Consider the following 18,409-nt stretch of genomic DNA (forward strand, 5'->3'; position numbering starts at 1 on the left):
CGAAGACATTCATACATTATTATGCGTGATATATATGTATGTTCTTTCATTTGATATTTAATATGACATTAATTAAAGTTGTCAGTATAATTTATTCTAAAGAGTGAAAAGAAGTTACTTTATTCTACCAAAAAAACGCTAGATATTCAATAAATTCCACTTTATGTCCATATGATCCGTGATGTAACACAACATAAACTGATCATTATATCGATTGGACATGACAAACTTTGACAGGTCCTTAATTAAATCCCTCTTTTTTTAAAAAAAAAAACTTCATAGCGAGTTAAAAGTTGTTTGATTATAAGTCAGTGAAATCATTTTTCCGGATATTGAAATAAGAAAATTGGGGATGATAAAAGCTTTGACATTTGGAAACTACTATATGGAATATGCTTAAAATGAAAGTTACATAACAGAGTTAAAATTTTTTATATATACTTGAAATCATGGGTCAATTGAAGATAGACCACCATGGAAAACCTGGAAGCACTGGACGGCCATTTCGTCGTATTGTGGGACCCCTCAGCAGTGCGCATTCGCGATACCGCACTCGCGAGATTCGAACTCAGGACCTACCAGTCGCGCGCCAGAGCACTCAACCGATAGACCACTGAGCCAGTATCCAACAATGTTAATGTCTAACTTCAAACAATTCACCAAGCTTTAAACGAAGAGTTAAAATTTATTGTCAGAAAACAAAATTCGTTTTAAGTGATCACTTGAATCAAGCACATGAACTCTAGTTTTGTTACTTTGCACAAGGCATCTTTACAAATAAATAGTTCAACAAGGACCTAAAGAAACTGAAAACCACTTTGTTACCTCAGTTCAAATGCTACGTTTTCCCAGTTTAAAACGATGTTTTGAGGTTACAAATCAAATTTATACGAATAATAAGAACAATGGATAATAAAATATAAGTGAATTTCTTATATATGTTTAACAAATTATTAGATTTATTTCGAAAACATAATCATACAGACCCAAATTATAAACAAATCTGAGATTGTATTCATTCGGTATTATTATTTGTTTGAATCTTCCCATTGATGTTTATGACTGCAATTGATCAGCCTCTTGTTGGCATATGTGTATCCTGTACCGACTGCCTCGATATTGCCTGAAGTCACAAGCTTTATAAGCATTGGTTGTATATTAGTTATCATTTATTTGTTTTTAGAACTACCTTAACTCAATATTTCTATTGTTAGGGAGTACTAAGTAAAACTTAATTAGTTGAGATAATATATATTCCAAGTTTAATTATTAGTTGTTCTATTCTACTGTCACTAATTAGGTATTGTATGAAGTAGCAGCCTTGCGTTGAAATTTTACTTCGGTCAACAATTATGGAAGTAAATATTTATTACATAATGAAAAACAACCTATAGTTTATGCGCACTGCTGAGGAGTCCCATAATAGGACGAAACGGCCGTTCAGTGTTTCCAGGTTTTCCATGGTGGTCTAGCTTCAATTGACTCACGCTTTCAACTATAGTTTATCTGTTGAGAATGTATCATTTAATTATATGTATCTGTTGCTAGTGTTGTGAACAGAATGCAAGTGGGGACAATCGAATGTAATTTAGCACAAAATTACAGAATACCTCAGTAAAATATGGGAACCATATAGTAAATAGACATTAAATAGGAATAATGTATATTTGTAAAATCTCAGCGAATGAATTTGAAGTAAATTCAACCTTTCACCTGACAATCTTTTCCAAGCTTTTTCAAGGAAATAGTTAATTTGTAAACTATCAATCAATTGTCTCAATCTTGACCGTTCCTTCTGCAAATATCAGTCGATCGTCTCTAATTATTAATGTTCATGCATTTCCATACCTATTGCGTTTCGTTCCCATTCTTTCGTTATCAATCTTCAACTGAAATACATTCAATGCTCCACCATCGTTATATACTACTTATGTGGATATAAGTAACCCACATCACACTAAGATTTTTGTTTTAGGACATTTATTAATGTTTTATATACACAGTTTTTTCTGTTTAAAGATAGGTTTGAAAAATATGAAGAAAGTTTTATTATTATTTTTCTTTTTAATGAATGATGGTTTCAATTTTGCACCTGTTTTACCAAGATATGTGCATACTGTTTTATTGTTATAACGGTTTCCACCGTTACTATTACTACTGTTACATAATAATAATTTTTTTTAATGTTATATGTAAAATTCATTAATTGAATTCTTGTGATTCCTACAAACGTTTATTTGTTATTGAGTGAATTTTGGCTCTTAGGACGACTTAAGATATAAAGATACAATTCATGTTTTTGTAAATATTAGCTATCTATTCAAATTACACGATTTTTAAAGCTTAACTGTTTAATTAGTAACTATTTAATGTTTCAAAGAATTAGTCATGAAACCTTGACAAACCAGCAATGTAATCTTACCATTTATAAAATATCATAAGTTAGAAAATGTAAAAAAAATAATTACAAATATCATTATCAGAAGGGGTATTTTGTGGAGATTTCAGTAATTTTATAGTTAAAATCATGAGTCATTTGAAACTAGACCACTATGGAAAAAAACCCGAAAGTACTGGACGGCCGTTTCATCCTATTGTGGGACTCCTCAGCAGCGCTCATCTACGATCCTGCCTCTTGAGATTCGAACCCGAGACTTATCAATCTTGCGCGCGAGCTCTTAACATCTAGAAACATTGGGTCGGTATCCCACGGTGTTAATGTCTAACTTCAACAAATCCACGCTTGCGCGCGAGACTAATAGGTCCTGGGTTCGAATCTCGCGAGACGAGATCGTGGGTGCGCACTGCTAAGGAGTCAAACAATAAGACAAAATGGCCGTCCAGTGCTTTCAAGTTTTCCATGGTCGTGTAGCTTCAATTGACTCATGATTTCAACTATAAAATCTTATTATGAGCATAACTTGCATTCGATATATTACTACAAATGTTCTGATGTCAAATTACATGGAAAGTGAACGCTTATGATGTCTGAAAGCTATCAACCACAGTTTAATCTATATTCTAATCAAATACCTGTGAAAACATAATTATTAAAAGATACCATTCAATTTTGTTGGGAACTTATTTGATATATGTTAATGATATAGTTTTCAAGAAAATTTGAAAATACACTACGGTTACAAAAAATTGACATTGTCAATATCATTCAAAATGTACTGTTAGTTAGAATGTATAGAGGAAAAAACAAATGTAGAATTATAAAGATAGCGACGAACAACAAAGTTCACATATATAGACTTATACATTAGTCTTCAAGTAAAACGAACTTTTTTTCCAAAAACAATGAAAATATTCTTAAAAATGTATCCTCAACAAATCTGCACTGTCTCTAGGGTTGGTTTAGTAACTAATTTAATCGTAAAAAATGACGATAACAGATAACTATCTTCTGTCTGAAACTAGTTTCCAGGTTATATTAGAATATAATCCACTATTTATTGTTTGCTCCTCGGGTGTTGGATTTTTGGTATTCATGAAAAATCTTTTACACCATTGATATTGTGTATAATACTGAATTACTGAAAATAAAATTTGTTTATTCAGCAAACATTATTTTATTACTTTGGAAAACAAAAAGAATTGATAAATGATGTTTGTTTGAGTGCTCACAGATACTGTTCAAATGTTACCTTCTTCAATGTTCAGTAACTGTGCACTGTGTAAATACTCTAGCATAGGCATTATAACCCCGTTTACCCTATGAGGAAATGTAACTAAAGTAAAATGTTGACTGATACCAACTAATCGTTAATGTAAAGTCAAAGGTACATCACTCACCCTCCAACATGTATGAAAATGCACATACCAGCAATAACCAGAGTGAAGGGTAATTATGAAAAGGCTAACCATATGATATTAATTAGATAGTAATAAAATAGCTGATAGAATTCCAATTTAAAGATAACATTTTTATGTACAGTTTAGAGATTCAATTAAATTTAGATTGCTCCAGACCAAGCATAATGTTGACTACTTAAAACCAAACGTTATAGCATTTGAGTTTTGTAACTATTAGGATCCTTTAAAGGTAGGTACGAAATACACAGCACGGATAACAAGCAGTTGTTTGAGTTATTGTATCATGTGATATGCCTTTATTACATTCAGTAAACTTCCGCAATTTATCTCAAAGGTCACTACAGTCATGTAGGCTAGGTTCGATTTCATCATCTAAGATACAAACATATCAGGCCTACGAGTTCCAAATAAGACAGCACTAGCATCCTAGTCTCTACCGCTAGACACAATCCAACTTAACGAATAGTTAGTTAGTAATAGCAATATAATCTGGACATAATCACAGCTGACTATCTGTTATTATTAAAGAAACGGGAACTTCAATCATTATGGTTATTTTGACTAAACTCATACTATTAGTTAACTTGATTCAGAGGCAAGACAGTCACGTAACTCACTTGATTTCCAAATAAAGCTTATTTTTTGCATGACATAAGCCACTATTTTTCATTTCCGTGCTAAATATGTATATATTGTAGTATCAGTTTATATGTTAATCTCATATACTTCATTCTGGTTACTGGCCGAGCCAATTCTTCTATACGTTAGAGTCATATTTTGATCTTGTTAATTATTCGCTTATTAACCTTGACTACTTTTTATATGAGCGTATATGTGTGCACACTTCGTATCTTATTCATCATATGTCTGTCATTCATTTTTGTCTAACTATAGATATTGATTAACGCTTGCTTAAAATGAGTTGGCTTCTCCGCCATCTCCGATACTCACTATCTTTCGCTTCGCTTTCGAGTTGGCTTACCAGCCATCTCCACTACATGTCATCTTTCTGGTCTACGTCATTTGTTAATAAAAATATAGTTGCCGCTTACTTTTGCCTTCTGATATTATTCACCGTTGTAACGGTTATCGAAGTGAACTATTAATGAAGCACGGCACTACAGAATTGGTAATCCCGACATGCGAACACGCAACAATATAATGTATACGCATTGAAATCTTACTACGCTATGCTACACAAAATATGCAATGATTCCACAAATCAAAACCATACTAGTCTTTTTACATAGACTAGAAACCTTTCAGTTAAGCATTAATTTTAACATTGATTAAGAGAAATTATTCAGTGAATGAAAAGGGGGGATTGTGGAGATTTTAGTAATTTCATATCATGGAAATCACGAGTTCATTGAAGCTAGACCACCATGGTGATCATTTCATTCTCCTTAGTTTTACAATCCTATTCATAAGGAATAATTAATAAGGTGAATATTTTTATGTTTTTCAGAAATGCATATAAATAATAAGAGAACTGGATGTCTAATGGTATCTATAAACTTATGTAATAAATTTTATAAATGTCAATGATTACAATACTGTATTAACAAGATATCAGTGAAGAGAAATACAGTGTTGTATAGTCAAAAAAGCAAATGAATAAAGAAATGTCTTCACTTTTTTAATGATCGGTATGTCGGTATTCAGAAGATTCCAGTCTTAGACTACTACCATTATTTCGATAATGTAATAAGAAGACGAAGATTATCAGAACTATGTAATGAGATATTAGCGCAATACATTTCGAACAATCTGATCACACATATACTTGGTAAAAACAATTATATATAAAAATAAAAGATCAACTAGACTGGAAATGGGGGGTAAGAATTACTTACTTACTTACTTACGCCTGTTACTCCCAATGGAGCATAGGCCGCCGACCAGCTTTCTCCAACCCACTCTGTCCTGGGCCTTCTTTTCTAGTTCTTTCCAGTTCTTGTTCATTCTTCTCATGTCTGTCTCTATTTCTCGGCGTAATGTGTTCTTTGGTCTTCCTCTTCTCCTTCGACCTTCAGGATTCCATGTGAGGGCTTGTCTTGTGACACAATTGGGTGATTTCCTCAAAGTGTGCCCAATCCACTTCCAGCGCTTCTTCCTGATTTCTTCCTCCGCTGGATGGAATCTGGTTTGTTGTCTCCCACAGTAACTTGTTGCTGATAGTGTCTGGCCATCGGATCCGAAGTATCTTGCGTAGACAGCTGTTAATAAACACTTGTATCTTCTGGATAATGGCTTTCGTAGTTCTCCACGTCTCTGCCCCATACAGAAGAACTGTCTTGACATTTGTATTGAAAATTCTAACCTTGGTGTTGGTTGACAATTGTTTTGAGCTCCAGATGTTTTTCAGCTGTAGGTATGCTGCTCTTGCTTTGCCGATCCGCGCCCTCACATCTGCATCTGATCCACCGTGTTCATCAATGATGCTGCCGGGGGGTAAGAATAGACAAGGATAATAATAATAAACATAATGTGAAAACAATTTGACACCTAATCACTCTGGATAATAAGCATATATTACCAGAGTAGGTTTAAGGAGAGAACAAACTGTTTTTAAATACACAAAGGGGATTTGAATTTTCGTACGGCTAAGGCTTCAATAAACCTTAGTATACGCCCTTTTTACACTTTTATACAACACAACAAAAGCCGAGTTTAGATCAATCTTATGGCCCGTTTCGATTATATGTTAGAGGATGATGGATGTTTATTCTCTACTCTTATTACTAGCATTATTTCCAACTACTACCTTTGTGGAATATTAATATTCTGTAAGATTCATATCCGTTTTTAATCGCCGAAATGTATCGCACCTTGATTTTAGAAATATTGTAAAAAAAGGTTCCTAATCTCAAGTGAATACCAATTCAAAATGATGGATTCTATCATTATATTTGAATACTTGAAATTTTCTGTAAACGATATTAAGCTGATGTGTTTTCATTGTTAAATTTCAGTAGTATGAATAAAGAAGGAAAAAAAGGGATAACCATTTAGAATGTAAAGTTTTCATAAGATATATTTCAATAAATGGTTTTGTGAAAATAGCTGAATGACCGAACTAAGTTAAACAATCATTGAAATGTAGAAAGTACTAGACAGCTGTTTATCTCAGCATGTAATTTCTCAGCAGGGCGTATCTATGACCAATTAGAAACTGAAAATAAAACCATTAGGTTTTGCAAGGAAACCAATAATATCTACAATGATCACTTCATAAAATGTATAAACTTCAAAGGTCGAAAGTTAAAGTGACGTAAAGCATTGCAATTTGTTGAAATAGCAAAAACTGTTTATTTGTTTTAAATAACAACAACAGATTTATAAGGATGTAATATTGCCAAGTAAACGATACTGTAATATCCAAATTACAACTTAAACAATGATGTGTTTTGTTTAACAAGCATTCAGTAAGGAGGTAGAATGTATTTATAAGCACTTAGTAACATTGAACAAATGTTATTACATCATGATTGAATAAACTATTGTTGATATATATAACCTCGGATTGTCAGTATGAATTATTGTAATGTCAAGCGTTTTACTTTAACCTTAGCTATTAAAGAAAATAGTTTTATGACATTTTTGAAGACTTAGCTAGCTGGTCACTGGAACATTAACAATCTTACAGTTATTCAACAAGTTATATGATGGAGAAAATTATTCTCACTGACCAATATTTTTTTACTTAAAAGGAGTTAAAACTATCGGTCTTCATAAGATATTGTATTCCATTGAAGTATTTCACAATTCAGTACAAGTTGGTATTATTTATAATGTTACTCTTATGTTCTTAATTTGGCAATCATGAGATTATATTGTTATTCGTAATTGCTTTCAGATCTTGATGGAGTTTTGTTCACTTAGCTAAGAACAAAACTCTATCAAAATCATCCACCTGAGCTACAAATCTTCTCCATCATCTGACAATATTAATTCGAGCATTGTTAAGTTAGGACTTTAGATCACAACATTTATATATGTGTAATTATAATTTTTGATAGATCGTTTATGTGTGCACAAAGAAGGTAAGTTACCAGATCAATAGGACATTTGACTTGAAGTAAATATATCTATGAAACTACACAAAAAATATGTTGACTATCCTCTTAAATTGCTAAAGTCATAATTTGTAGTTTGAACATGTAGTGAGTAATATAATAGTCAACTTAAAAAAAGATTGACTAATTTCAACTATTCTGTATACAAAAAATTAGGTTAAAATAAGTTAAGGAACTGGAGTAAGGACATCATTTATTACTAGGAAATTTAAACGTTTTCTTAAACCACAAAGAGTCATGCGTACATTGTGGTGTGTGCTACTAAAGTCGACAGATATAAGTAGTATGTAGCACCAATCAAAAGTGAAATGCCTCTTAACAGAAGGTCGAGAAAATCAATGAGAAGAGAACGATAACAGAGAATGATTTATATAGAAACGAAGGAACAGCAAAGTTCGAAACAATTGAATGAATTATATACTGTATGTTTCTCAGATTTTACTGAGAGATTTTATAATTATACATTCAGATTTATTTGGTTATCCCCATTTGTATTCTCGTTAACTACAATTTGATTTAGATAGTTGGTTTCAGGTACCATTCAAACAGAAACAAAATTGAACCAGATTAAGCTTTCTCAAGCTGTGAATAGACAATAAAGTTCAAACAACAGATAGAAGACTACAACACAATACCGAACCTCGTATTATTATTATTATTATTATGATTACCAAATTTATTCTTATTCTTTTATTTATTTTTCTTTTATAACTACCTATCCAGTGTTCATGATCATGAGAATTCAGTGTCGAATTTATGGTATGCTCAATGTTATTGTTCTTTTTTTCCTTTTATCAATACCGTATCATTGTATTCTATCGCTGTTGCATGAATAAATATGATGCTTTTCTTCTTTATACTTTATTATGTTAAAGCATGTTTGTTATGAGCATTTTGTGTAATGTTTAATTTTACTTAATGGCAACTAACCCTCGCAACGGAGCATAGGCCGCCCACCAGTATTCTACATCCAACCCTGTCCTCAACAATCCTTTACACTTCTTTCCAGTTAACATTCATCCTTTTCATGCCTGCTTCTAATTCCCGGCATTATGTGTTCTTTGGTTTTCCTCTTTTCCGCTTCCCTCCCGGATTCCAAGTTAGGGCTTGCCTCATGATGCAGTTTGGTGATTTCCTCAATGTATGTCCGATCCACTTCCGACGTCTTTTTCTTATTTCAGTTTGTCCTCTCCCATAAAACACTGTTTCTGATAGTATCCGGCCAGTGAATGTTGAGTATTTTGCGTAGACAACTGTTTATCAATACTTGTACCATCTTGACGATAGTTATAGTAATTACATATTATTGATTAGGGGGAAATTAATAATTGGACAAGTTCCGAATAATGTACAGATTGTGAATACTTCTCAAATCAAACAAAATAAGTTTCATTAATTATATCATACTAAACATATATTCACTAGTAAACGATCCTGACAGCTTACTGAAAATATTGCATAACAGCTCTATTCTTAGGGAAATTAATATACAATAAAAATATAGAAATATCTATCATCAATTATAAATTCCATGTATTAGAAATTTGTTCATAACCCTATAGATATTTAACAATGTTCCTGTAAATCAATGTTAGTCTATTCAATAGATGATATGCTGAATAACTTAATTATTAAATACCATTCGAAAATTATTTGGTAGTATTTATGTACTCAACTCTGAGATGTATGTTCATCCAGCTGACGAGTCTCAAATAGGACGAAGCGCGCGTCCTGAATTCCACTTCGAGCCACTATCCATCTTCGCTTATAATGCTTGTGAATTGAAGCTATATCGAGGCAATAAGCACAGTATTCACGTATGCTATTAAAAAGACTGATCAATTGAAGTCCTAAACATCAATGGGAAGATTCAAACAAACAATACCAAATGAATTAAAACTTCACCCCATGGCACAAGCAACCGGCTATCAGGACTCAGTGGCCGAGTGAATAACGCGATGGCGTTTGAAGTGAATGGTACTGCGTTCAAGTACCAGAGTGAACATCAACTCTGAGATTCAGGTACATCCAGCTGACGAGCCCCAAATAGGACGATACACGCGTCCTGTATTCCACTGCTAGCCACTGTCCATCTTTGCTTATGCATATATATCAATATGAGACTGACCAGTTGCAATCCCGAAAATCAATGGGAACATTCAAACAAATAATTATACCAAGTGAATTCATACTCTATTTGAATATTAGATATTTGATAGTATTTTTCCATGATCATCATGAAGTAAGAATAAAGATTGAATTATTCTCTTCTGTTCTTCCTAATCATATACTACTTACAATCTAACCCTATATTTCATTTACAATTTTATATATTTACAAGATATTTGAGAAAAAGTTAAAATGAAACTCGTTTATCAAATTAAGTAGTAAACAAAAATTTGAATAAATTTTTTTAAGATCATTTTTTTGTTTTTTTTTGAAAGAAAATAGGAGATTTATGGTTTGTTATTTTTACATTTCGATTGATGAATTATGTTAAAGTATCTGTTCTTAAGTGAAAAGTTTTAATCAACATTTCACTTATTCATTGAATGGTACATAGGATAGTATTAGTATAGTACATAGTATAAACTCCTTCAGAATTATTTATATACTGATTACATGATAAGATGGTCTATTCGAGAACCTGAAAAGAAAGTTTCTAACGTTGAGATTCTTCTCATCCTGTGGATCCTTCAGCATAATTGAGAAATTGACAGAATTATAATCGTTTCTTTAGAGTGGAATATGTTTGTGGAACGGAGAAATATGTATACTTGGTCTACAGTTTATTCAAAGATAACGAAATTATCATTTACATTTCATTGTTGGTTACTAAAATCTGAAGTATAGTCCCGTAATTTCAAAAAGTATATTCACTGACATACCTTAAATAGATACCAAGATATAATTACCACAATTTAGTAAATGTTTTCATATTACCTGAATTGTTTTCATATGCCAAACTGTATTATAGTTTGAACAAAAATTATTTTAAGCAAAGATGGATAATGGCTAGTTGTGGAATCCAGGACGCGCGTTTCGTCCTATTTGGTACGAGTCAGCTGGATATACCTGCATCTCAGAGTTGATGTTCACTCTGGGACTCAAACACAGTACCGTTCCCTTCAAACGGTATCACGTTATCCACTCAGCTACTGAGTCCTAATAGCCACTTCGTTGTGCAATGGGATGAAGTTTAAATTCACTTAGTATTGTTTGTTTGAATCTTCCCATCGATGTGTTAGGACTGCAACTGATCAGTCTCTAATTGGCATATGTGTATACTGTGCATACTGCCTCGATATAGCCTTAACTTTTTTGTGGTTATCAGTTTTCCTTGTTTCTATGCCATTGTACATGTTGTTTGTAATGTAACCTTGTTTTTGACAAATACATTTTGTTTGTACGATAAACATTTAAATGTTGTGATAAGGAATATAGTAAATTTTATTTCTGGTCTAATCTTTCTTAATCATTGTTTATTTTACAATCATTTCTCTTTTATAATAAACCCCTATGGGCCACTTTTGTTCAAATTAAGTCAATGAATTGAATAAATCAGTCCCATATAAAAGTAAAATTTTATCCTTATTTAGGTGAGATTATAATTTATGGACGACCTTTGAGCGATGTTAAAGTTACCTTGAGGATATTCAACTACAAACGAGGACTAAATGAGGGTTATAAACCAGCATTATGATTCACAGTTGATGGTTAGGTAAAGAATTAGATTTAGTGTTTTTAACACGAACCGACATCAGCTATAATGCCAAAACGTTATTTAGCCAAATGCATGAATGCATTTCGCAACAAAATCCAAGTTCCGTTATCTTATATCTGATTGGTTCATCCATAAATTTTAGTGTCGTTCTTATTTACCATTGTATATTTGTATTCATTTCAATGTTTCATCTCTGCATTTATCGAATTCGCTACTTGTTGAAAGTAGAAGTTTATAGGAGAAACTCAGCTACATTAGGTTCTTTAACTTTTGTAAATAATGCATGTAAAATATATTTATTTCACTTTTACCTCATTACTAATGAAATGCGCATCTCTGTTAGGTGTTTGTAATGTAATGCCTATAAGCACTGTTGTCATGTCGGTACAAGATATTATTTATTCATTATCTCACCTGTTATTATAAACAAATTTATTTGATGATAGCAAATTTATTATCTCATTCCTTTATTTTCTTATTGTTTCCAGGCTTACATTCACGATTGTATCTTATCTAACTGGGGTATTTGTATTTGCTACAATTGTAGGTAAGTGATAATAATTGTGATCCCAGCGAATAAAAGTACTTAATGAGAAGAAAAGTCATCACATAACACAAATCTGACAGAACTCATCTTATGAAGCATTAAAATAATGGCTACTTGGCGGTGAGTGATGAAGATGTTAAAAAGAACATAACAAATAGCTAGAAATAATGATTTAGTGATCGCGATGGCATTGTTAGTACATGATCATAAATTTAGCTGGATTAGTATGATTGAAATTAATAGTAAGCTTTTATCGGTAACACGATTCATACATCTACCATCCTTAATGGGCCGAAAGACAATCTGAGAAAAGTGTTCTCGATCAGTGTGTTACGAACCCATCATCTGTTTACAAATAATGAAGCCAAACTATAATGCATCTATAACTATAAAATTAGACATACATTGACAGAAATCGTCAATCGATCTTAGTTCTAGAGTTCATATTGGTTGATATTTATAAGGAATTTCTATGAAATTTATATTTCAGATAAAACAAGAAGTCGTGATTCACACATTAGCATAATTACATATGTTACGACCGATTTTGTTTAGGACGAACAGAAGTACAATAATCGATAATTTTATAATAACTGTCATGTAATAAAATTGAGTTTAAGTAACTTTAATTATTTGTTATCAAGCTACATTAAATTAATAACACTGACGATAATACTTTCATGATTGAAATCATGAGTCAATCGAATGTAGACCACAGTGGAAAACCTAAAAGCACTGGACGGCCGTTTCGTTCTATTGTGGAACTCCTCAACAGTGCGCTTTCACGATCCCGCCTCGCGAGATTCCAACCCAGGACCTATCAGTCTCGCGCAAGAGCGCTTAACCTCTAGACCTCTGTTCCGGCATCCAACGGCCTTAATGTCTAACGTCAACCAATCCATGGTGGTCTAGCATCAATCACGTCATGATTTCAACTATAAAATTCCTAAAATCTACACAAAACCCCCTTCTGATAATACTTTCATCATTTTAAAGTTATTACTTTTCAGGTTTTATTACGCAATATTGTTTTGAAATTGTATTTTATAACTAAATAGCAGATAATTATAGGTTAAAACTAAACTGCTAAGAAAATAAACCCATTTCTCATATTTATATTACTTAATTGCTTACTCCTGTAACCTATTATGAAGGAATATAGGCCGCTCACCAGCATTCTTCATCGAACTCTGTCTTGAACAATCCTTTCCAGTTGTTTCCATTTGCTATTCATCTTTTTAATGTCTGTTTCCAAATCAATTGAGACAACTTTAAAATTCTAGAAATCTTAAAGTATATTGCGATAGAAACAAAAAGCTTAGTCAATTAAAGCAGTAAAGAGAACACTGAAAGCTTATTATAATCAGTATATAAAAAGAAATAAAAATAGACATCAATCTGTACTTGAAGTATAATGAATGAAAGATGAAAAGAGCTAGTTGTTTCTCTTTTCAAAAAAAAACTAATCACTATAACCTTCAAGATAGAAATTACCGAACATTAGCACTCCATAAAAATCTTTTTTAGGTATTACATATTTTCTTTCCTTTCTGGATTGTTGAAATGTCTGAAAAAAAGGTTACTTATAATAAGATGCGTATACATAAGGAAGAAAAGTGGATGAAAAAAAGAGAAGAGTAATGATGGGGGAACTGAAATGTACAACCCGAAGGACTTTCTCAGTTGAGAAAGTTATAATCACTCTTTATGAAGAAAGTAAAAGAAGGTTACAGCAGGCACGCCACTGGCTTCTATTCTGAGCCATATCTGAGAACGTCTCTAGCTACTGTGTTGCACCATCTCTCGGACCCCAGCCAGGGAATCGTGAAAGACCAACAGAAGCTAGCCCTTTGCAGCTTTCTTTCATACCTAGATTTATAATGTGAGATTTTACCACTACAATAGTAAGACTCTTACTAATTTGTAACATTGATTTGCTTGTAAATGATTTAACATGGAATAGTTACCCGATTTCATGTTTATTCAGTCCTTTAAGTGCTGATCATATACCATCAAACAAGGAGAAGACTTTCTTTATCACTTAAGAATTGATATAAACAATAATTTAGTCTACAAAAAACGCATCGTTCAGTTGACAAAAAACAACAGTTCTACGTACATTTTTCAAAAGATTGAAGTTAAACAATCTTTCACATAATCTGAGAACATTCATATTTATCTAAACATCATATAGATAAATCATTCTTCTCAATGTAAAATGTTTTCATGTCTATTAACTGTGTGCAAAAACTATTGAATTTGTTCGTTACAAGTTATGTGCATATTTACATTTGTTTGATAAGGTTTCGAAATCAATAACTCACAGGATAACTGCTAAATAGTTATCACAAAATTACTAATAAAATATTAGTCGGCCAACATATAAATCGAAAACGCAATACTGTTTCGAACATTATAAACAGAGATGGATGGTGGCTAGCAGTGGAATCAAGGACATGAGTTCCGTCCTATTTAGGACTCGTCAGATGGATGTACCTACATCCTAGAGTTGATGTTGATTCTGTGACTTAAAGCTAGTACCATTTGCTCCAAATGCCATCGAATCATCCATTTGGCTACTAATTGTAGATAGCCACTAGATTATGCAATGGGGTGAAGTCTAATTCCTTTTTTAATTGCCTGTTTGAATCTTCTCATTGAGGATTAGGACTACAATTGATCAGTCTCTTATTAACTTACGTGCATCCTGGGTAAATAGTCTAGATATCGCCTTAATTTAAAAGCATTATAAACAGAAATGGATAGTGGCTATCAGCGGGTAGTTGGTACATCCAGCTGACGAGTCCCAAATATGTTGGAACGCGTGTCCTGGGTTCCACTGCTAACCACCATCTGTCTTTGCTTATAATGCTTGTAACTCAAGGAAATATCTAGATCATCCGTACAGGATGCACATATGTCAGTAAGAGACTGATCTAATGCAGTCCTAGATGTCATTGCGAAGATTCAAACAACCAATACAAAACTCAATCACAATACTGTTTTCCTATTTATATTACTTAAGACTCAAATCTGTAGATTACTGAGAATACTGTGAAACCAAGATAATGGGTATTCCAGAGGATTTTGAAAGTTCTTTTATTCAACCTTTCAGGAGTTATTAATGTCGTGTTTTAAGTTATTTAGTGCTGATCAAATTCCATTATCCAAATTTATAGCATGATTATGAGTCATTAGAACTTAATATTTTAGTGTCCTTCAACTAATGTAAGATGCCTTTGATTTAATCAAATTTTTTTCCAAAAATTACTTTTGATAATTTGAAGACGTAGGAATTTTTATTCTTTAACACATCAAATCAACGTATTATTTGTTGTGTTCCTTCTTTATATCATGTTGAGTTATGAATACGTTAGATAATCTGAACTTCATTAACTCACAGTGTATCTCTTATAGTTTTCTTTTGTAAAGGTGAGAAGACAAATTTCACAAAGATTTACGGTATTGATTTGTCAGACTGTCGTGTTTCTGAGTTTTATGTGTGTCGTATTCTATTAGTTGATGTATTGAATGTGATGGGACTTGATTTTTTTCACTTCAGATTATCTCGAAATTCTAAGGTCCGATGCATTACAAGATTTTAAATATAGAGCAAGGAATGAGACAATATGTTATCAGCAAAGATGGATAGTGGCTAGCAGTGGAATCCAGGACGCGCGTTTCATCCTATTTGAGACTCGTCAGATGGATGCACCTGCATCTCAGAGTTGATATTCACTCTGGTACTCGGACCAAGTACTGTTAGCTTCACTTAGCTACTGAGTCCTGACAGCCTGATATGATTCAAGCAAACAATACTAAGTGAATTGAGACAATATGGGTTATTTGAGTAAGGTTTCTATAAGCTTAAGACACAATTAAATGTAAAAAACAACTGCACAGATGCAATTGCCGGTTTTTAATTGGTATAGTTATATCAGTTCTCATGGATAGTTTTACGCTAACCATTGCCAACCAAAGCCTATATCAATTAATTCAGCGTAATCTCCTTAAATATCAATTTCTTCTTAAGGTAATCTATACATTGGGAAGTAGGTAATTCTTATTATTGATATTATATTTTTGAAATAAATGAGTTCACAACAAAAATGACTACGTTAAAGTATTTAGGTCAACTGTTCTCTGAATAGATGAAATACTACTTATGAAATATATCCTGTAGACAAATTCTACTAACCAAATTACAGGTTATATTTTAAGTTATTTCAGTTATTAGTTTTCAAAACTGTAGAAAAAAAATAACCAATCACCAACTTCGACAATTGATAAAGGGTTGCAAAAGATCATGGACTGGTTGAAGTTAGACATAACACCGTATAATGCCGGCTCAGTGGTCTAGAGGTTAAGCGGATACTGAATTGAAGTTCAGGATCACCAATGTGCACTGCTGAGGAGTCCCATACTAGGACGAGACAGCCGTCCAGTGCTTCCAGAATTTCAATGGTCGTCAAACTTAGATCGACTCGTGAACTCAACTGGGATATTATTTTACTCAATCGACATACAAAGTATTGGGAATTCTAGTTTCCTAGTCTACTTAATATCTCCTTAGTGAGTCAGTCGGTCAGTCAGTCACAACGTGGAACTTCGTACGCACGTACATCAGTTTGACTTGCCATACCACATTAGCACAGAGATCCAGTTGTCGATTCAAATCCCATAGTGGTAAAAGTAGTAAGAGTATAAGCATTATGTGAAAGATTAGGGTTTGAAGCTGTTATTCAAGAAGTATAATCCAATGAAATAAATTTGGAAAGAGAAAAAAGATAGAGACATGAAGAATCCAGAAGATTAGAATTTGGCAGAATACAAAGATTGGATGCACCTTCGCCATTGCAAACGATTTTGAGCCATGTCATTCAAGGTCTCTAACCATTGATCGCTATTATCTCGCAAATCCCAACCAGGTAGTCTACACCTACTAGCATAGCTCAGTCCAATTGTCAATGACTGTACATACAATTCAATCTAACTGATTAAAACCAAATCACTTGCATGAACTCACTACTTAATATTAAATTTTTAGTCACGAAATATCTAACAAAATTATCCAAAAGAAGCATGTAATTGTGTGTATTGTTGGTTTTTTTTTATTTCTCAATTCTATGTAATGAATCAATACTGGTTAGAATATGATCCACCAAAAAAAGAATAATAATAAGCTTTATACATAAAATAAGGTTTAATGAAATAAAATGAGCTTAACACACTTTTGAAGCATTAAAATGTCAGCATGTCTTGGGAAATGTAGCATTATTTTTCTTTGATGTGAAGAAAGGTTTTTCCTGTGAGTTTTCCCTAACCTCATGTATGAGATCATGAATATCTTCAAGTTTGTAACCTATAAGTTAATAATAAGGTTATTGATCATTTAACTTAAGAAACAAATACATTAAAGAAACCGATTTTGAATAGAATTAATCAATCTATATGGAATGAATATGAAGTAAGGTTAGGGCAATTTTATAATTCTTATGGTTTTTATCACAAATTTTCAGTGGTTTTAATTTACAATAGCTATCTTACTAAAGTTGGCCATGTTATAAACTATAAAAGTTCAACAATCTCCATAGGCTTTCTATACTGAGAGTGATCATGACCTTAGTAAGATAGCTCAATCATATCGGATGTGAAAACAGTTATCCAAAAAATGATATTAGAAGATGGTTCTACGGGACCTTAAATTAATTAAAGTTATACATATTAAACACCGTCTCCCAGTTCAGTGGTCAAAGTTTAACAGCAATTTTTGTGGTACCAGGGTACTTGGTTGTATATGAGTGGTGCACAGGAGTATCACATAAGGACGTAACAGAAATTCACTGGTATTTGATTTCCAGTGTTTGTTCCATCAAAGTCAGTTCATGATATGAACCACAAAGGCTCAAATCTGAAGATTATTGAGAATCCTATCAAACCAAAATAATGGGTATTCCAGAGAATTATGAAAGTTCTTTTGCTCAATCGTTCAGGATTAATTAATGTGCACTTTTAAATTATTTAATACTGATGAAATTCCATGACCAATTGCAGTGCTAAATAACAATGAGAAGATACAAGTAAACGACACCAAGTGAATTTAAACCTCAACACATTCTATAAGCAGGTGGCTATCAGGACTCGGTAGCTAAGTGAATAACATGATGGCGTTTCAAGCGAACGGTACTGGGTTCGAGTCATCATCAACATCAACTCTGAGATGCAGGTACGTCCAGCTGA

At 32.6% G+C, this 18,409-nt stretch overlaps 1 protein-coding gene across 1 annotated transcript in view; it reads left to right on the top strand.

Moving 5' to 3' along the window:
• Smp_152480 (putative cyclic-nucleotide-gated cation channel) overlaps window positions 1-18,409 on the top strand; it is a gene marked incomplete at both ends in the record, with an annotated part of 61,859 nt that overhangs the window by 20,782 nt on the left and 22,668 nt on the right. The window contains one exon of the mRNA XM_018797256.1: window positions 12,111-12,169. Coding sequence (XP_018652316.1) covers window positions 12,111-12,169 — 59 coding nt within the window. The remainder of the gene's footprint in view (window positions 1-12,110; window positions 12,170-18,409) is intronic.

The sequence above is a fragment of the Schistosoma mansoni genome, chromosome 4, assembly GCF_000237925.1.
Source record: "Schistosoma mansoni strain Puerto Rico chromosome 4, complete genome".
Lineage (NCBI taxonomy): Eukaryota > Metazoa > Platyhelminthes > Trematoda > Strigeidida > Schistosomatidae > Schistosoma > Schistosoma mansoni.